Genomic DNA, 22,363 nt, shown 5'->3' with positions numbered 1-22,363 from the left:
TTGTGAGATTGAGATTTCTGGTAGTAAGTTTTGTGTAGATTTGATACCATTTAAGTTAGGAGAATTTGATGTTATCTTAGGAATGGATTGGTTATCTAAGCACCATGCCCTGATAGATTGTCAAAATAAGAATGTAATGGTGAAAATGCCAGACAAAAGAATGGTAACGTTCAAGGGTCAGAAACAAGTAAAGAAGTTCTTAACGATGATTCAAGCCAAGAAGTTATTATGACAAGGATGCGAGCATTTCGTGGCATATGTTATTGATAGGAGTCAGGAGCTAGCGAAACTTGAAGATATTTCAGTAGTGAATGAATTACCAGACGTGTTTCCCGATGAGTTACCGGGACTTCCTCCAGATAGAGAAATTGAATTTGCAATCGACTTAGCACCTGGAACAGAACCAGTATCCAAGGCCCCTTTACAGAATGGCGCCTGTTGAGATGAAAGAGCTAGCGAAGCAATTGTAGGAATTGTTAGAGAAAGGAGTAATCAGACCCAGCGTATCCCCGTGGGGAGCCCCGGTATTCACTACTAGAAATTTGTCAATAGACATCGCTTATTAGCCGATGTCTATTTAAAATCCAAGCGATGTCTTTGCATGCGATGAGAAAGGTAGGTGCATTATACATCGCTTATTAGCCGATGTCTATACACAGTTTAGACATCGTTTTTCTTAACAATGTGATGTATTTTTCTTCAATGTATACCTTCACTATGGTTTCAGTTATTCATTCATATGTCATGTATATCATTTTAAACTTATCACATATAAAGCAATATGATACATTAACATCGAAAAACTTGTTAAACTGATGTATAACTTAACATATTACATCAGTCTTTTATCAGAAGCGATGTCGTACCTTTCTTTTTTTAATGGAACCGATGTCTTTGTGTGTGTTTAACATCAGTTCTTTCAAAATGTGATATCTATTATATTGTTTTACATCAGTCATTTCTTGTGAGCTGATATATGTGCCTGCTTATGACATCAGTTTATTGAATGAAATGTCTTATTTGACTACATTTTACATCAGTTATTTTGTTCATGAAGTGATGTTTGTTTATTTTTTTTATTCATGAATCCCCTGTTTTAATCAAATGCCCAACACCCAAACAAGAGTCATCCAAAAACATAACAACTGCCATTTTACCATTCCAAAACTAACCAAACCAAAACAAACGCAAAAACAAACATACATTCATTGATTTACCATAGATTATACCAATTACGTACATATATCCACCACCAACCAAACTTCATAATCCAAACAAACTACATAACTGCAATAGCAAGTACTAGACATCCACCATCGATCATTTACATAGTTCATCCCAAACAGAAATTTACCAACTAAAGTTCCCCCATTATATTTATCAACAAAAACCACTAGTAGCTCTTACAAATTCTTACAAATTCAGTCTACATAAAGGAGCTGCAGATTAGGCCTTTTTATAAGAAGGACTCAATATGGCTAAGACTCTCACATCGAACCTCGTCCAGCTCAGCCTTGGCAACAATCACCTTTTGATTCTTTTTCGACCACTGAAAAGTGTAACACACAAGAGTTAGTAACAATGAATTCTACCACAAATTATATGTACACCAGTTATATCAAGAATGAATTAAGCAAAAAAATATACCTTTTTGACAAATGTCATTTCATTATCCATGGCAATTTGTTTCATATACCACATAACAACATAGCCGCTTTTAGTTCCACCGGGCTGTTTGGGGCATCCCTATTTAATCCAAAAAATTCAGACCAATTAATAAGTAAATTAATGCCCCTATCTAACCGAAAAAACTCTGACTAATAAGTAAATTAATTCCCCTGGTTCTTACGGTAACATATCTGATAGTCGGTGCTTTATTTCCCCTTCCAGCCTGAATATTGAAAGCAATCACAGCCCTGTCATCTTAGCAGTATCAATAACACAAATTGATTGATATCTCAATAATGAAAATAATCACTCGAAATTAAATGCAAATACCTTGATATTGCTTTTTCCAACTCGGGATAGGTAGTTGAACGAGGCAGAGGATTGAGTATGAAAACCTCGCCCGCCCAAATCACAACCAATATCCAATGGCAGCTATTTTTTATAAATATTTATAATAAACAGAATTAATATCAGAATCATATCACTTTGAATTTCATGCTTATAAATAAATAAAGCGATTTATAATAAATCTGGAGACATTTTTTATGTACTTACTTGCTATTATGTGGCATAAAAAAGAGACGATCAGGATTACCCTCTTTAAATCGACTAACCAAATTATCTTCAAAATTGTTGTTCAAGGTAAACGAGACTCCGGGATCACAGAAAGCAAATTGCTCCAAATTTTCATTTTCACAAACCAAGCAATGCAAGTATCTGCATTGCAAATAAAATGAAATTATAAAAAAAAACAAGAATATAAATGCAGAAATTATCAACAAGAAGACAAGATAATAATTAAAAAAATTATACTACTCACGCCATGTATGCAGAAATTGCTGCTTGGCCAATCATTTTAAACTCAAGCAAAGCAATTATGTTTTCATGCAAAATGAAAATTCTTTTCTCAACACCAAACACCTCCGCATCGCACGGGATTTGAATGGAGTTTCCAGTGGACTTCATGAATGTCATTGCATGTTTATACAATAACCGAAAGCGCTTCGGAACATTTTTATTGATTTCCATATTCTCAAATAAGGACTGAACCTTATGCAAATCAGTTAAAGGATCCTTCCCTTTCCTTTTACTTTTCTGAAAATATTATCAAATTTATTAAAACAAATATAGAGTTAATATAATAGTGCGAGATCCAATAAAACATAGATGTAAAAATATATACCGCGATACCAGGGGCATCTAGGAATGTGATTAAGTCGCGGGGCCATGAGACGTAGGAGCCAACAGCCTGCTCTACTATTTCAATCTCACCGACTACCGGAACAGGAATCTTGGCTTGTCCTTGGATTGGCCCATCCACTGAGACACGAGCACAACCAGGCTGCATTGGCAATCCGTGAATAGATTTGTTCATGTCATCATCGTCAAACAACAAGCCAAATGCCAGCTTATTTTCTATTGTGCCCACAGCCAACTCACATTTTTGTGGACCAGCCTACACACATATATATTTAACGAGTAACTATGACGAATGCTTGAATAATGTCGAGCTAAATTAAATAAATGTGCTTGTTATTTTACCTTATTCTCTCGTGGAAAAGGATCCATTTGATCATCAACTATTTGAGCATCACAACTTGCTTTTTCCGAAACCAGAGGAGATGAAATATTTGCTTTACTGAGTAAGCCCTTCAGTTCAGCCAACTCCTGCCTTGTCTTCTCCATTTCCTTCGCCATCTCTTGCTTGGCCTTCTCCAACTCTGCATCCCTCTCACAATCCCGGGCCAACAGCTCAGCTTTGGTTATTCTACTTCTTTTTCCATTTGGTAAATTAAAGAAAATTGATGGGCTAACAAAGCCTCCAACTCCTCGAACCCTCCCCGAATGTTCGGGAGTTTGCAAGGCCGTAGTTAACACATCTTAACTCCCAGAAGGAATGAATTCCCCCTTACTTTGCAGCTCCAGTAAATTCTCCTGTCATGAGAATGTTAACATATAAATCAGAACTGAATGAACCTCCTCATAAAAATATTAAAATTAGAACTGAATTGAATTGCATTAAAAAAATTAACGTTGCTTGTTAAATACTCACAATTCTTTTCCCTATTTCAGCTATCTCTGGATCAACCTCCTCATCATCAAGTTTTACCTTACGAGCCTTGTGCCACAAAAGAGCCCGATCAGGTTCTTCATCGAGAGCCAAGGTTCCTTTCTTTTGCTGATTAAAATCAAAAAATATTAAAACAACAATATATGTAGAATGCAACTATTTAAGTTCAATGCTTAAAGAGAGGTTACCTCTTCTTCCAACAATCCAACATAACCCTTTCTAGATGTGCGGTGAGGATATTTTCGATTGCTCACCCGCTCCATTTGTTTTTCACTAAGTGACTACAACAAACATTTTAAATAATATTAACATGCTATTTTTCCTAAAATATTTGTAATACATAAAATATCAGTTCACAATATAAATAAAACACAGATATAAACACACGATCGATCTCTTTCGCGTATACCTTCCATGTCGAGGTAGTCCTTTCAGCAACAAAATTTTTCCAAGCCTCCTTACCAACAAAAGCATACTTCACTGGAGGCTTTCGTAGTTTCTTCTTCTGTCCAAGATACGGCTTAACATAATCCCTTGTTAAATTTGCTTTAAAATTTCTCCACTTTGCTCCTGCAGACCTGATCAACCCCTTCTGAAGTTGCTTGGGGACTTTAAATGTCTCCTGAAACCAATGTTATGCTCTACATGAGTACAAGAAAATGCAAAATTTACAATGTGCATAAGAAATTGCTTATTTATATACCTTCACATCGATCCATATTTTCTCCTTTAGTTCATCGGGTACCTTTGACCAGTTAGGATAATCAATCAGAATCATCGTCCTAGCCAACATTCCGATGTAGGACTGTAGACTGTGCCTTGCATTCCCGACTGGAACTCCATGTGCATTGCATGATACCTTTGCTTTCTTGCCCTGCGCCTTCCTCACCACCACTTTGTGCATAGCGGAAACCCCTCGGGCAGATCCATACCTTTTCTTTGTAGTTTCAGAAGTAGTGACTGTTGCCTTCGTGTCTTCCATAGAATCCACATTTTCATCTTGAGGTTCTGTTTCTGGCTCCAAGCTTTTATCCACCTCCTCATCTGACTTGTCTTGTACTTTAGATATTTGTTTTTTATTTGCCATTTATCTTTTTCAATCTGAAAATGAAACATATATTTCATTAGTCACAAGCATATATAAATAGTTATAAACAGTCATAACTAAACTAGTGAAGTATGCATACATAAACAGTTATAAACAGTTATAAACAGTCAGACACGATGACTATATGCATTCATAAACAGTCATAAACATACGAAAATTCAAATAATATCATTAGGCATAAACAATGCTAAACAGTTACAAAAAAGGAGATACATGACTGCAAATAATATTGTCACTTCTTAACCCAAATGCCCTTAATATTTTCTCTAATATTTTTTTCAACATCTTCACCGACATCACATATAGGAATTTGGCAGCAGAATGGGGGATTTTCCATGGTTGTGTCTCCTAAATCATCGTCGTTATACACATCTTGGTAGTCTCGAGTTGTAGAGGTTAATATAACGGACCACTTGGCATCCACCGGATCTTCAATATAATAAACTTGCTTTACTTGATCCATAGACACATATTTATCTCTCTTGTGGCCTTGTCGACTTAGATCGACAAGTGTGAACCCAAGATCATCCACCTTAATTCCCTTGTCATTATCTGCCCAATTACATAAAAATAACGGGGCTTTGAATGCATGATAATCTAGCTCCCATATTTCTAAGATAACACCGTAAAATGTCAAGTCACTTTCTACAGGGTTCAAATCTTTAGCGCTAGACACTTGGACAGTTTTAGCAACTAAAGACACTCCGCTGTTTTGAACAACCCTCACACCATCTCGCTCTTTTATAAAGTATCGGACCCCGTCTACTAGATAAGCTTCGTAAGTCAAAACTGAAAATGATGGTTTTCCGGCTATCCATCTTATTGTCTCTGAAACTCCTCCAGGATTCTCCTCCATTTCACTACTAACCTACACATTTTCAGAAACAAAATACTTCTAAATTCCATATTATACAGAGCAAATAAATTAGGCACAAATGAAACTATAAAAATACTAACTTTTTCTAGAAACCAATCGGCAAAAAGGCGATTGTGCTCTCTCAAGAGCCAATGAACACTTTTCTTTTTTCCTTGATGGATTCCCTCTAGATACTCCTTATGCATTCTAACAGAAATTATATAATCATTAACTAGCCAGTAAATATATAATTTATATATTAATTGAACAACCACAAAATTAATAAATTCTTACAAAATATATGGATGTACTTCAATATTGTTTAGAAGAACATGTAAATGAGCTTCATCCCGCTCTTTTTCATCGATTGATTTCATTGTCACAACAGATAATGGACCACTTAACTTGCCTTTATCTTTACGAAGACCAGCAGTGGTACAAGCTTGCTTGACAAACTCTTGGCAGAATTCTACTGATTCTTCTCCCAGATAGCATTCAGCTATACAGCCTTCGGGGTAATAACGGTTGCATATGTAACTCTTCAACACTTTATTAAACCTCTCAAATGCATACATCCATCTATAAAATACCGGCCCACATAACCGTAATTCCCGAACCAAGTGCACTATGAGATGTATCATTATATCAAAAAATGATGCAGGAAAGATTTTTTCCAACTCACACAAAGTTACTATTACATCTGATTGAAATTTATCTAGTTTTGATACGTCTACAACTTTGCTGCACAAAGCATTAAAAAAGAAACACAACCTAATTATAGTGACCCTGACTTTTTTTGGAAGTACCGCACGAATTGCAATAGGAAGCAGTTGTTGGAGTAAGATGTGGCAGTCGTGGGACTTCATCCCAAACATCTTTAATTCTTCCATGGAAACACAGTTTTTAATGTTCGACGCGTGTCCATAAGGAAGTTTCATGTGCATTAACGATGACAACATTTTCTTTCTTTCTGCCTTGGACAAATTAAAAATCGAAGGGGGTAAGTAGGTTTTTTTTTCTCCTTTTTGTGGAGCTAGATCAGCCCTAACCCCCATGTCAATCATGTCAAGATGAGAAGCTTCACTATCTTTAGACTTAGATTTCATATTTAGTAGTGTGCCGATCAAGCTATCACACACGTTCTTCTCGACGTGCATGACATCTAAACAATGACGGACATGGTGAAACTTCCAATATTCTAATTCGAAAAAAACCGACTTTTTCTTCCATGGACAATCAACCTTCTTTGACTTACTTCATTCCCAAACTGAAATTTAATTTTATCTTGCTGCAATAAAACCTCTTCTCCAGACAGAGGTTGACGTGCCTGCCCTAATTCTTGTTGTCCATTAAAAGCGGCCTTTTGCTTCCTATATGGATGATTCCTAGCCAAGTAATGCCGATGGCCTTGGTAACACATCTTCCTGCTATGGCTTAAATACTTGGCAACTGTATCATCAGCGCATACTGGACAACACATATAACCTTTATTAATGCATCCGGACAGATTTCCATATACAGGAAAGTCATTTATTGTCCACAATAAAATTGCTTTTAAAGTGAAATATGACTTGGTGTATGCATCATAAACATTTGGTTCACCTTCTTCCCACAACTTCTTTAAATCATCGATTAAAGGCTGTAAATATACGTCAACGTCATTGCCAGGCTCATGTGGACCGGAAACTAAAATTGTTAGCATCATAAATTTCCTCTTCATACATAACCACGGAGGAAGATTATAAGTCACTAATACTATTGGCCAACAAGAGTATCTATTGGTTAGACCGTTAGTATGTGGGTTTATACCATCTGCAGACAACGCCAAACGAATATTTCGTGCATCACTACCGAAGGCAGGCCACCTATAGTCGATATTTCTCCAAGAAGGAGAGTCGGCTGGATGCCGTATCTTTCCGTCTTCTATTCGCTGCTTTGAGTGCCAGGTCATTAGTTCAGATGTAGAAGGAGATTTAAACATCCGTTTGAATCTCGGTATAATTGGAAAATACCACATTACTTTAGCAGGAACATTAATCCTTATTTTACCATCCTTTCCTAACTTCCAGCGAGATAAACGACACTTAGGACACTCGGAAGCATCAACATTTACCCCCCGATACAGTATGCAATTGTTTGGACATGAGTGATATTTTATGTATTCTAGGCTCAAGTCGGATAAGGTTTTCTTGGCTTCATATGCATTAGGTGGCATCACATTGTCCTTAGGAAGGAGAGAGCCAACGGTAGACAGCAAATCGTTAAAGGCACTATCACTAATTCCGAACCTAGCTTTCCAATTGTGCAATTTTAGCATCGACTCCAACTTGGTACATTCACTACCCTCATACAAAGGTTGTTCAGCATCAGCCACAAATCTCCTAAACTGATACGACTCATTATTGTACTCACTCGAATTATATGCAGCATCACAAACATTGATTGTTTCTGATGCAAGGCCAGGGGAAGGTATCGGTGCGCGGGCAGACGTAGGTGCAGGGGCAGGCGTAGATGCAGGGGTCGGAGCATTTCTATTAACTGATGACCTACTTGCAGACCCTTATGTATGCCAAATCCAATCAAGGTACCCCAGACTAAAACCATTTTCATATAAATGTCCCCTGATAATCTTAACTGCAAATTTTTTGAAGTTAGCACTTCTTTTACAGGGGCAGGGGATTCTTTTAGGATCACTAGCATTTTCCTCGGCAAATATCAAAAACTCTTCTACCCCGATTTCATAGTCAAGTGTGTCCCTATCTTTGAAAATCCAAGATTTGTCCATGTTATTCTCAAACTACCTGATTGTCAAATAACATATTAATTTACTATATACTATAGTACATTTACTACCTAGTATAATCAATATAAAATTCCTATATTCACTCATAAACCATACTATTTACAACAACAAGCCCCAAACACAAATATATTTACAAACAACACAAACATAAATATATACAAGCACTTGTTATTACATGTAAATCTGTATTTTAACTACACATACAACTACACATGCAACAACTACACATTTCAATTTCACATGCATACATACAACTACACAAATATATACATGCAGCCCAAACATATATAAATAGATATGTAAAGAAGAATATACCTAAAAAAGCAAGCTCCAAAATCCCAAAAAACACAGCAACAAACTCCAAGACCAAAATCCAACTTAATTAGCTCCGAGATTTAAGCTTTAATAAACCCTTAGCTACAAGATTTAGCTCCAAGAAACTCTACTCCTCACCTTAAACTTCAATGAACACACTTAACTCCTTAATCTTCGAATCTGTCACAAAAATTGAAACAAATGAGTTCTAGGTTTAGAAAGTTGAAGAAATTGAGAGGTTTAATTGGAGATTCAAGGTCTAATCGGAAAGGGGAAAGACAGTAAGCATACATTTGAGAGTTCTAGGTTTAGCAGTCGAGAGAGAAAGGGGGATGAGTGAATGAGTTTTTGTTTTTGTGGAGATTATAATTTTTTGTTTTTGTTTTGATTTTGATTTATTTTTAATTTTATGTTATAATGTTATTAAAGTGAATGAGTGAATAGGAGGGATAGGGAAATATACTAGGGGGGGGAATTTGGCTAAGGGCGGGGAGCAAAAGGGAGAAGCAGCGGGCTCTAATTTTTTAAAATTGAGCTTAGACATCGGTTATTATGTCAACCGATGTTAAAAAGAAATTGGACATCGGTTTATATGTTAACTGATGTGACGTAGTTTTTAAAAGAACAACTTAGACATCATTTTACTCAAAAGCTGATGTAAACATACCAAAAAGACATCACTTTTTTTTATGTGATGTAAAAAAAGCTTTTAACATCAGTGACTTTTCTGACTGATGTCTAATGTGCGATGTCTAATGCTGATTTTCTAGTAGTGATTATTTTTCAAGAAGAAAGATGGAAGCATGAGACTGTGCATCGACTATAGAGAACTCAATAAGCTTACAATCAAGAACAAGTATCCGTTACCTAGGATTGACGACTTGTTTGACCAATTGAAGGGAGCCAAGTATTTCTCCAAAATTGATTTAAGATCGGGATATCATCAACTAAAGATCAAGCCAGAAGATATACCAAAGACAGCTTTCCGAACAAGGTATGGACATTATGAATTTTTAGTAATGTCTTTTGGATTGACCAATGCCCCGACAGCGTTTATGGACCTGATGAATAGAATTTTCAAGGAGTATCTAGACAAGTTCGTTATTGTGTTTATACACGATATTTTAATTTATTCAAAAACGGAAGAGGATCATGCGGAATATCTGAGAATAACTTTGGAGATTTTAAGGAAAAAGAAGTTATATGCTAAATTCTCGAAGTGTGAGTTTTGGTTATAGGAGGTTTAGTTCTTAGGACACATAGTCAGTAACGAAGGGATCAAAGTGGACCCGGCAAAGATTGAAGCAATTACGAATTGGGAGAGACCGAGAACACCCACCGAGGTAAGAAGTTTCTTGGGATTGGCGGGATATTATCGTCGATTCATTCAAAATTTCTCAAGGATTGCAATACCACTGATAAAGCTTACACGAAAGAATGAAAAGTTTATATGGAACAACAAGTGCGAAGGAAGTTTTCAGGAATCGAAGCAAAGATTAATTACGGCACCTGTTTTGTCATTTCCAGACGATCAAGGGAATTTCGTAATTTATAGCGATGCTTCTCACAAAGGATTAGGATGTGTTCTAATACAGCACGACAAGGTGATTGCGTATGCGTCAAGGCAATTGAAACCACACGAACAGAAGTATCCTACTCATGATTTGGAAATAGCAGCCATAGTTTTCGCTTTGAAGATTTGGAGACATTATCTGTATGGAGAAAAGTGCAAGATTTTCACAGATCACAAAAGCTTAAAGTACATATTCACACAGAAGGAACTTAATATGAGGCAAAGGAGATGGTTCCAATTGATCAAAGATTATGATTGCTCGATTAATTATCATCCCGGTAAAGTGAACGTTGTAGCAGACGCATTAAGTCGGAGGGAAAGGTTAAATGAGTTATCAGTACCTGAAGAGATAATAAGGAATTTCAGAAATTGGAATTGGAGATTAGAGTTTGCAAGCCTGAGGAAGCGAAAGTATACAGTATGACTTTCCAATCGAAGTTATTGGAAAAAATAAAGAAATGTCAAGAAGATATAATGGATCAAGATCTAAATCGTTTGGTAGGTGAAGAATTATGTACGTAAAAGGATGATCAAGGTATTCTGAGGTTTTCATCTAGAATTTGGATTCCACCGGTGACGGAGTTAAAGAATGAAATTTTACAAGAGGCACATAGTTCAAGATATTCCATCCACCCAGGGAGTACCAAAATGTACAGGGATTTAAAGGAGAATTATTGGTGGCCAGATATGAAGAGGGAAATTGCGGAATGGGTTAGCAAATGTTATACCTGTCAAAGAGTTAAAGCAGAGCATCAGAGACCAAGTGGATTGTTACAGCCATTGGAGATTCCAGAGTGGAAGTGGGAACATATTACCATGGATCTCATAGTTGGATTACCAAGGACAAAGGCTAATCATGATGCTATTTGGGTTATAGTGGATAGACTTACCAAGTCAGCTCATTTTCTGCCTATAAATGAAAGATTTTCACTCGACAAGTTAGTCTATATGTACCTGAAGGAAATTGTAGTTCATCATGGAATTCCTGTGTCTATCGTATCTGATCGAGATCCAAGATTTAATTCAAGATTTTGGAAAAGTTTTCAAGAATGTTTGGGAACAAGATTGAATATGAGTACGGCTTATCACCCCCAGACGGACGGCCAAAGTGAAAGAATGATCCAGACCATCGAGGACATGTTGCGTGTTTGCGCTATTGATTTTAAAGGAAGTTGGGACGAGCATTTACCTCTGGTAGAGTTTGCTTATAACAACAGTTATCATGCCAGTATTGGGATGCCACCCTATGAAGCCCTTTATGGACGTAAATGTAGATCTCCAGTGCATTGGGACGAAGTAGGAGAACGCAAAATACTTGGACCTGAATTGGTGCAGCAGACAAAAGAAGTTGTTGAAGTCATCCAGAAAAGATTGATAGCAGCACAAGACCGTCAAAGGAAATATGCAGACCTGTCAAGGAAAGACATGGAATTTGAAGAAGGAAACTTGGTACTACTGAAAGTATCACCATGGAAAGGACTAACGAGATTTGGAAAGAAAGGAAAGCTGAGCCCAAGATATGTCGGACCGTTTGAAATTCTAAAGCATGTTGGCAAAGTAGCTTACGAGTTGGCGTTACCTCCACACATGGAGCACATTCACAATGTTTTTCACGTATCAATGCTTAAGAAGTATAATCCAGACTCCAGGCATATAATAGAATATGAGCCAATAGAGCTTCAGGCAGATTTGTCATATGTAGAGAGTCCGATAGAGATTCTAGAGGAAAGAGAGAAGGTATTGAGGAATAAAGTGGTAAAGCTAGTAAGAGTGTTATGGAGAAACCCAAAGGTTGAAGAGTCAACCTGGGAGTTAGAAAGTGATATGAAAGAAAAATACCCTCATTTGTTTTCTTAGGAGATTCTGAGGACAGAATCCTTTTAAGGGGGGAAGGATGTAATATCCGGGATATATAGTGTAATTATTTTTGCTAATAAATAATTAATATATGTGTTCATTATCTGTTCAGTGAATTAATTTTTAAGTGATAAATATGTTTGGATATTTAAAAATATTATTAATTGAGTATTTTAATTTTTATATGTCCAAAATAAAATATAGATAATTGTCATATCTTCCTAATTATTTTTTTATATTGATTTATGGATTTATAAGGATCATATGAAATTTATAAAATCTTTTTCCGAGTATTTAAAATCTATTTTATAAAAACGGGAACCAACTGACGTCATCCGTTGTTATGTTTTTGGAACCCGAAACTCTTCCGAGAACTCCTTCCTAACCTAATTGTAATATTCCGAGCATTTTCCATATTTTGACTTTTTCGATCCGGCGTACGGTTTGTCCTGCGCTGGTCCCGGCGCAATATTTTCGATACAATATTCGTTTCGGTAATTTAATAGAACTCGTATTTTCGATAATCGGGAGCTTTTTATTAAACTATCCCAATTATCACCTCGTAGTACGTGTAACCAGGCGCTGAGACCAAGACCGCAGTACAAACTGTACTGATTTGGATAATTATCCCGAAAACCGATACCGTTTGGATCAGTTTTATAAATAAACATACCGTTTTATATCCGGAATGATCCAACGGGATACTAATTTTCCGTAATTATAAATAGCCTTTTACCGTATTTTACTTCGTATCAAAATCATTTGCAGACAGATAAATTATTTAATTTTCAGAGAAAAACCCTAGATTCATAAACTGTTCTAAGAATCAAACAAGCTTTTGGAGGTGTTATTGAATCCAGTTTGGAAAGCTCGAGTAACCAATCTGAAGGTCTTGAAGAGCTCTACCAGATTCTGTAATCCATACACCTGCAAAAATCAAGGTTATTTTTCTATAATTTTATTTATTTTCGAATTAATTTTAGTAAAAATATGAATTTTTGTTCGGATGATTGTTTGTATGATTTGATGATTGCATGTTGTAGAGCTTGTTTTCCTGATGATTTTGATATATTATACGTCTGATTTGGAGTTCAATAATATGTTCAAATTTGAGTTTGATTTTCGAATTTTAAAATTAGGGTTTATAACCCGTATGAATGTTTTTAATTGAAATTTGGGGGTTTCTTATTTCGGAATAGATAGATGTTGTGGTATAGTGGGTTGTGTTCTCTGTGAAATTTGCAATCCAGTCGTACAAGTTTCATGAATCAACGAGGTCTGTAGAGAAGGGAGTTGTGTTTTGAAGTTTACGTCAAGCTCGCCGGAAACCGGCGAACTTTTCGGCCAAATTCCGGCCAACTCAAGGATTGTTAGGTTGATTTGATGGTATGGTTAGATTCCTGGTGAAAAGAAGATTAAATCTGGAGTTTGTGGTGGTGGAAGGATGCCGGAGTTGAGTTCTCCGGCGAACCCGACTGTTTTCCGGCGAAGGGCTGGAAAATTGCAGTTTAGTACCCCAACTTTTGAAAACGATGAAGTTCAGTCCCTGAACTTTCCAGAGTTTGCAAAAGTTGGATTCCTGTTTTAAAAATATTTAAAAATCATATTTCCTATTTATTTTTATTATAAAATTTCATTTTTAATTTCTGAAAATTCCAAAAATTATTATTTTAATTCCGAAAATTATTTTTAATTAAAAAATAAATCTGAATTAATTAGTTAATTAATTTCAGTTAATTTTTAATTGATTAATTGGTCAATTAATTCAAAAATTAATTGATTAATTGATTTAATTAATTGATTAATTGATTTTAATTAATTATTTAATTAGATTTAATTATTTAAAAATGATTTAAAAAATCCGAAAAATAGTTTCGAGCTTTAAAATATTATTCTAAATTATTTCCAAGGCTCGATAATTATTATAAAATTGTTTCGGAGCCAGAATTGGCCAACCGAACTCTGTTTATTACCCCGAAATTGATCCAATGACCCGTTTTAATTCCGAAAAATGTTTTAAAAATCATTTTAAATACCTGAAAGCCTGTTTACGACCCGAGACTTATTTATAAATGATATATCATTGATTATGTGACGTGTTATGTGTTATACGTGACTTGTTAGCTGACTGTCGGTCTGTATATTTGATGTTTATTTGTTCATTGCGTAACTTTCAATCCGTTAATCGGATTTGGGTAAAACGAAGGGTAGATAGAAGTATGTGTTGAATAGAATCATATGAGTTTAATATTAATAGATGCTTATGATATGTGAGCAGAAGAGGCAAGACGTAGGAAAGGGAAACAGGTAGTTGAGGAGTAAGACGATTGAGATTGGAAGCGAGTGCAGTGTAGTAAGCTAATACCAGGCAAGTGTTCTGAAGTTTCTCGAGATATTATAATATCTGGTAGTCCTGTTAATATTGCAAGTGCTTTGAAGCACTGAAACCCCAAACCCTGATTCCAGTTATTGATCGTGAACCGTAAACCTTATTCTTTCTAAGCCATTGATTATTGCATACCCAAATTCGAACCTCAAGTATACGTTACTACTCCACAAATACATATAAACTAAATACCGAACACTGAATCGAATTACCTACATACTCAAACCATTGTATCCTATGCTTTGAAAGGCCAAATCCTTGAAACCTTGAAACACTGATTCCTTTGTTATCCAATTCTTTCATTACCCAACAGCTAAGCTTTGGAAATGCCATATTGATCCCCATGAAGATTGAAACCATTTCATCATTAAACATCCAATGTTGTTAATGATTTTGTTTATCATTTATTATTGCTTATTCTGTTATTATGCTAGAATTGGGTTGTTTTTATAAAATTGTGGACCAGATTCGTGGTCAGACCATTTCATGGTCAAGTTAGGCCAATGTGTGCATTGGATCCAGTAGTTAGAGCAATGGTGTGTGCTTTGCTCGGGGTTAGAGCGTGACTGATCAGCAGCCTAACCTTGGTTTTTAAAATGAAAATATAATATCCAATTATAAATCATAATCCATTGTTCACTTGATATCATAATCATATGTACCTGATGATCATTATTCTCAGTTTTGTCATTGTGACTTGTTGAGCTAGTTAGCTCATTTGTGCGATGTTGTTTATATTCTTTCCAGTTAAAAAGGAACCAGTTGGTAGCAAGGATCCCCAGTCCAGCGCGAGAGCTAGGGGTTCAGGTTGAGGAAGCTGAGCTAGTAGGCTTCTTTTGGGATAATTTAAGTTGGTAAAAGTTTGTAATAATGTTTAATACTCAGTTCTGAGTTTGGTTAGTTGGGATTTGAATGGTTTGTAATATAAGTAGATGTGTTTGGCTTGTGTGCATACTTCAACCTATTGCGGACCGTGGTAGTTGGTAAGTAGGGTCACTGCATATTATTTTTATCTTTATTATTGTTATAAGCGGGTTATATATAAGGTGTGTGGACCCCAAACTTCTGACCTGGGTTTGGAGGGGGCCATAATGACAACTAATTAGATACCACGAAATTAATATACGCCAACTTTTGTTGTACGTATACCCTACTACTAAGTATCCACAATTAAGATAGAAGATAGCGGACACCAATTATGTTTAGACCCTATATGTCTATAAGATTTGAAAATATAACTGTTAAAGAGCAACTTATCTATCTTGATTACATAGGGTGAATAAGATAGTCAAAATTACCCATGAATTATGCATGTCAATTCATACATGAAACTTTTCCTAGCAAGGCAAGTTCTAAATCTCAATATTCACTGTCGCTTCAATAAAGATTAACAAACAATATTAGATGTTAGCTACGTATCAAAGACGAATAAGCACAACCAAACTAGGAAATCATAAATCACCACACACTGAAGATTATAAAACAATTAACTATTGAAATCCATAGATAACTCCGCTAGAACCCCATGACAACGATTAGTTTATAATCGAACTCATCGTTACCATGGGTTCCAATGAAAACATGATAATAAACAATTCAAAGACAAATCGAAAACAAGCATCAAAGTATCAACTATATTGAAGAATAAAAAAGTCTTATTCTCTGTAGTCGTCTTGTGCTCTCTAGGTCTTCCCAATGTTCTCCCTTCGCTCCTCGTTATAAAAATGAATTATTATTGATATATATAGGCTTCTGGACGACCTGGGCTCGCAAACTCTCAAAGTTCAACACAAATCAGGATTTTGGCCCAGAGAAGCTACGCGGGCGCGCCACCATCCCGCACGGGCGCGCGGTAGATCTGCCTCATAGGAGCGTCTGCCCTGCTTCCTGCACGGGAGCGCCCAACACTTCTGATCCTTAACTTCATTTTCTTGTTTTTGTTGTAAGTTGAGTTCCGTTCATCAGAATTCGATGATTCAATAGTCCACGTGAAGCTATCAAGATGCTCTTTAACTTGAGAATGGTCTTGACTCCAGAATCTGACCTCCTTTCAGCATATTTTATTGAGAAGCTCCTTTCTTCATCCAACTAATTCATGTAAAGTAAAAACACAAAAACACATCAAACATACCAGATACTTGAGTCCAAAACACCAATTTAAGCCTGAAATGAAGCGTTCCAAGTAGATATAAAATCCACTTATCACACCCCCAAACTTGAATCGATGCTTGTCCTCAAACATAACAGACTCAAAAATGAAAAAAAAATAAAAAAAATTTGCATGAATGCAACTACGTGAATGCAACTAAATGATAATGCAACCGATCCCCTCAGAATAGCCATAACCAAATGAATAAGCCAACGCCTCTAAGAATGTAATGACTCTAAACAGAGTTCGAATAAATCTCACAAATATACTCACAAACAGAAATATGCGTGTGTGGGATGCTTAACAGATATAATCTCGATACTAGATCAATAACCATAACTTATCTTTCATCAAAACAATCACAAGTTTATAAACAGAATAGACGATAAACGTATAATGACTCACAACACCTCCTTTCTACTAGAGTTATACAAGGATTCATGCTATTATTGAACACATAATAATAACAAATGCTTATTTGACCGTGCAATGAATGAGGTCCCAAAAGACTTATAAAATAATACCCATGTAGCGAACGTTAGGTTAGCAGATCCCAGACTATCAAAGCCTTAGATCACTAGGCACAAAGTCACCTAGAACTTAATAACTCGAGTATTAAAGAGCTCACTCTTGATCAATTATGCATAATACATACTCTTTTTTCTCTTTTTTTCTTTTTCTTTCAACAATTTCTTAATGAGTACGTTTCGCTCCATCTCATTCAACCCTAGACTACTCATAAATTATGAGCCGGCTTCTAGCCAATTGACGCCTTGCCTTATTCACAACAAGCAATGAAATCCAAGTTTTTCTCTAGTTTAAAAATTCAGTGTTCTTTTGTCATTACGAGAATACCAAAATTCTAAATATAAACAAGTGATTCAATCTCAAAAAATAAACAAGTATGATCATGATCTAGATTAAACACAATCCTATAAGACTTGTGATTTTTTCTGGCATGCAAATCAATTCATTAAGACTTAAACAACCCTCTATTCGTCATCACCACACTCAAATTAACATCAATTTATCAGATAGAAATAGCTCAACCTAAGGGATCATGTTATATGCATGCACATGCAACTATATGAACTCACATAAAAACATAAATAAAAATGTCCTATATGAACAATCATGCAAAAATACGTATATGAAATATAACTAAACATGCAACATAAATCTATATGGACACAATACAAACTAATCCTTACATTATCACCCCCAAACTTAAAATTTTCAATGTCCGCATTGAAGGTATTAATAAGGATTTCAGGCATACCTAGTTATCAGAAAAATCACCCTCCTCGGGTGGAGTATCAGACACCGGCCAATCCACCTTAACACTAGTGGCTCGGAAAGCAGTGCCCAAAGATTGTGTCAAGTCGGCCGAAAAATGACTGTGCATGTCGTGCATCACATCCATGCGTCTGGCCAATCTCCGAAACTGCACATCGCCAAGCCCAGAACCATCCCTTGCCTCCTACTGAGCACGCGAAACACTAGCCTCTCCACGAGCAGTTCTCCAAGCTACACGCCTAGCCGAAGAAGAACCACCATCATCAGTCTGATCAACTGGCTGGCCTCTTGGAAAATGATCATAAGTGTAATCCGGACCCTTCTTATGAGCTTTTCCACCATACCATTCTTGCATCACTGCGATCGTGGAGCTATCAATTGGAGCGCTTGGCATCTGCATCTGCTCCAACTCAGGCCATCGAACACCAACCCAAACACAAAGTTTCGTCATAATAGAAGCATGAGGAATCGCCCCCGATGTCCTGCCTTGCAGAAACCTCAGCATATTCTGATAGATCACTTGGCTGAGATCCACATACTCCTCATTCAATATCCCCCAAAGTAAAATAGCACGATCAATATTAACATCATACTGATGCGAAGAAGGCATAATATTGGTGCATACAAACGCATTCCATGCCCGAGCATACTTGTTCATGCATGTAGCCAGAAAAGTGAGCGGCTCATTCATGCCCTTCTTGCACTTCCACTGTGTTCCCAGAACACAGAACTCAGCCACAATATAATCAAGATCCAATTCATCCCTAGACTTGTTGACCCAGTCCTCTTGCGTCAGCTTTCTCGCGGGTTGATTAATGACCCGACGAATAGCCACGGGATGATAATCCACCATCAAACCACGTACCACAGAAAACCCATTCATGTCCGCTTTAGCATTCGTATAGAACTCTCGCACGATGCTCATCAGGACAGCAGCAGGAACCTCGCAGAAAGTCTTACAACCCAACTCTGTAACCATATCCAAAAGATTTCCATCCCTCGTCATAGGTAAGAAACCCCTCTCATTCGCAATTGATTTGGACATCAATCTCGTAAACTCAGCCTGGGCCTCCGGAGAAGAAAATCTATTTACCGCTCCACCAGCACTCAAATCCTCGGTAGACGAGGGACTAGAGCTGCTTCTCACCATGACTCTCGATCTTTTGGGTGCCATTGTAAGAGTAGTAGAGATTTTTTGTGTATGTAGTGTATAGGAGAAGCTAGGGTTTTGAAGGTGAAAGAATTATGAGATATTGGTATGTAGGATGTATGTATATATAGGATAGATATGGGTTTGGGTTAGGAGTGTTTAGGATTAAGAATTAGGGTGAGAATAGGGTAAAATTCGGATGGGTAGTGTTTTTTTTTGAATTTCCAGTTTTTTCCTTCTTTTTTTTCTCCAGATATGTTGCGCGGCCGCCCCGCTCCACCGCACGGGTGCGCCGTGATTTTGTAAAACCTGCGTGGCCGCCCCACTTCCTTAGCAGGCGCGCCGTGCCCTTGGATTTTTTTTAAGACTAAAATACAACAAGTCATGGGTTGCCTCCCACTAAGCGCTTGGTTTACGTCATAGCTTGACGTGAAACCTCGAACTCAAGTTGTCAATAGAACGATGCTCACCACCTCGCGGTTCGCCGTATCTCCATAGTAATGCTTCAATCTCTGCCCGTTCACTTTGAATGCTTTGTTGGGATGCATATCAAAAATCTCCACTGCCCCATGTGGAAACACAGTTTTGACCGTGAATGGCCCTGACCACCTCGACTTAAGTTTTCCTGGAAAAAGACGGAGACGAGAGTTGTAGAATAGAACTTTCTGACCAGGCACAAGTAACTTGCGCACTAACCTCCTATCATGCCATCTCATGATTTTTTCCTTGTACACTTTGTTATTCTCATAAGCCTGTAGTCGAAACTCCTAGAGCTCATATAGTTGAAGCATTATTTTCTCTCCAGCAGCTTCCATGTCAAGATTTAACTTCTTCAAAGCCCAATATGCTTTATGCTCTAACTCCGCAAGAAAATGACATGCCTTCCCATACACCAACTGGAAACGAGACATACCAAGAGGAGTCTTGAATGTTGTTCTATATGCCCAAACAGCTTCATCTAGCTTCATAGACCAATATTTTCTTGATGGAATCACCACCTTCTCCAAGATACGTTTAATCTCCCAATTAGACACTCTAGCCTGCCTATTAGTTTGAGGATGGTAGGCTGTGGCAATACGATGACTCACGTGATACTTCTCCATCAATGCAGTGAACTTGCGATTGCAGAAATGCTATCCCTCATCACTGATTATGACTTTTGGCATGCAAAAATGCGTGAATATCTTCTTATGAAGGAAGTTAATCACCACCTTAGAATTATTGGTTGGTAACACTTTAACCTCGTCCCATTTGGACACATAATCAATCGCCAATATAATGAGAGTAAAATGACAGTCTCGTAAGATTCCCTCAGTCTCACTATATGGAATGCATCGCCAGATAATCTGGTCAGCTCCCTGTCTAAACAAGAACGGCTCATCCCATCGATACCACTTCACCTCATGTAGGAACTTATTCCTTTGAGCATGAGAGAGTTGTGGGGGAATAACATTACTCATCAGATACTTCACAATATCTGCAAACCATGGTTCTTCTTCTTGCACCCCAAAAAGTTGCTCATCTGGAAAAGATTCATTGATCAACGTCTTATCCTTTGAAGTTTTACCTTGATCTTCCAAGCGTGATAGATGATCTGCTACTTGATATTCTGTACCTTTTATGTCCTTGATTTTCAGCTCAAATTCCTGCATTAAGAGAATTCATCGAATCAACCGAGGTTTTGAATCTTTCTTCAAAACCAGATATCGAATAGTAGCATGATCAGTGTAAACTATCACATTTGTCCCAAGCAAATAAGATCAAAATTTCTCAAAACCATAGACAATTGCTAGCAACTCCTTCTCTGTAGTAGTGTAATTCAGCTGAGCACCATTAAGGGTCTTACTAGCATAGTAAACCACGTGGAAAATATTCTGCTTCATCTGGCAAGAACTACTCCAACTGCATAGTCACTAGCATCACACATCATCTCGAAGGGCTCATTCCAATTAGGTGCAGTAATCATAGGTGCTTTAGTCAAACTCTTTTTCAAGCATTCAAAAACAGCTAGACATTCTTCATCGAATTTGAAGGGAAGATCCTTTTCCGGGCAAATTGCACAAAGGCTTAGAGATTTTGGAGAAATCTTTGATGAATTGCCGATAAAAACCCGCATAACCAAGAAAACTTCTTTAACTAAGATTGGAGGAGGAAGATTTTCAATGACCCCCACCTTGGCCTTATTCACCTCAAGACCCTTGTTAGATACCTTATGCCCAAGAATGATATCATGTTGCACCATGAAGTGACATTTTTCCCAATTGAGCACTAGATTGGTCTCAACACATCTTTTTAGCACCAACCTAAGATTGTGCAAGCATTCGTCATAAGAAGTCTCGAACACGGAAAGTCATCCATGAATACCTCTGATAGGGATAAATAAGTCCTGATTTTTTAATTAATGGGCTGCTAGGCCCAATAATAATAAGATGTATAATATTCAGACCAGAAAGGTTAAGTCTGACGGACCAGATTAGGCCTGGTGGAATAAAAAAGGCCCAAAAAGCCCTGATTATTAATTAATTTCGTAATTAATTAATAAGGGAGAAATCAGATGTTGAAAAGAGTCCCGATGAGGATATAAATCCTTAGAGATTAGCCTCAAGGGGACCTGAAAGGATAAGGAATCAGCTTCCTACTTCCTAGGACTCCTAAGTCTATCCTAATTCAGAGGCTTATCCACCAAGCCTCCTATACCAAGTCCAATTCAAGGACTCCCACATCTATATAAGGGGTCTCACCCCACAAATCAGAACTACGTTTTTTGACTTGATCCTTGGCAATCAGCAAGGTACGTAGGCATCTTGTTAAGGCAGATTGAGTCACGAAACACAAGAGCAGTCAAATCGAGTCTCGAAGCTCACGTTCCTTAGTATTAAATACAGCAATTATATATAGTAGTTTTAATCCATAACATTTGGCGCCGTCTGTGGGAAATACGCAACAACAACCATGGCGAGAACACGGAGAACAACCAGCACTCTGGAAGAGGGAACACCATCAGGGACAACCCAGGTGATTTCATCAACCGTGGAGGTTCCTCCCCATTCAACTTATGCATCTACTCAGGGGGAAGCCCAGACAGGGGCAACTCATCCTCAGCCACAAGGGACAACTCCCCCGACTGTTCA

The 22,363-nt window shown here is 37.2% G+C and overlaps 1 protein-coding gene across 1 annotated transcript; it reads right to left on the bottom strand.

Annotated features, from left to right (window-relative positions):
* Positions 1–19,999: 19,999 nt before the first annotated feature.
* LOC141705940 (uncharacterized) lies at positions 20,000–20,335 on the bottom strand. Its single transcript, XM_074508802.1, has one exon. It carries the CDS (start codon positions 20,333–20,335, stop codon positions 20,000–20,002), a length of 336 nt encoding a protein of 111 aa, XP_074364903.1.
* Positions 20,336–22,363: the final 2,028 nt, after the last annotated feature.

This window comes from Apium graveolens, chromosome 1 (assembly GCF_009905375.1).
Source record: "Apium graveolens cultivar Ventura chromosome 1, ASM990537v1, whole genome shotgun sequence".
Lineage (NCBI taxonomy): Eukaryota > Viridiplantae > Streptophyta > Magnoliopsida > Apiales > Apiaceae > Apium > Apium graveolens.
Note: the sequence above shows the minus strand (reverse complement) of the source record. Positions and strands in the feature narration are given on the sequence as shown.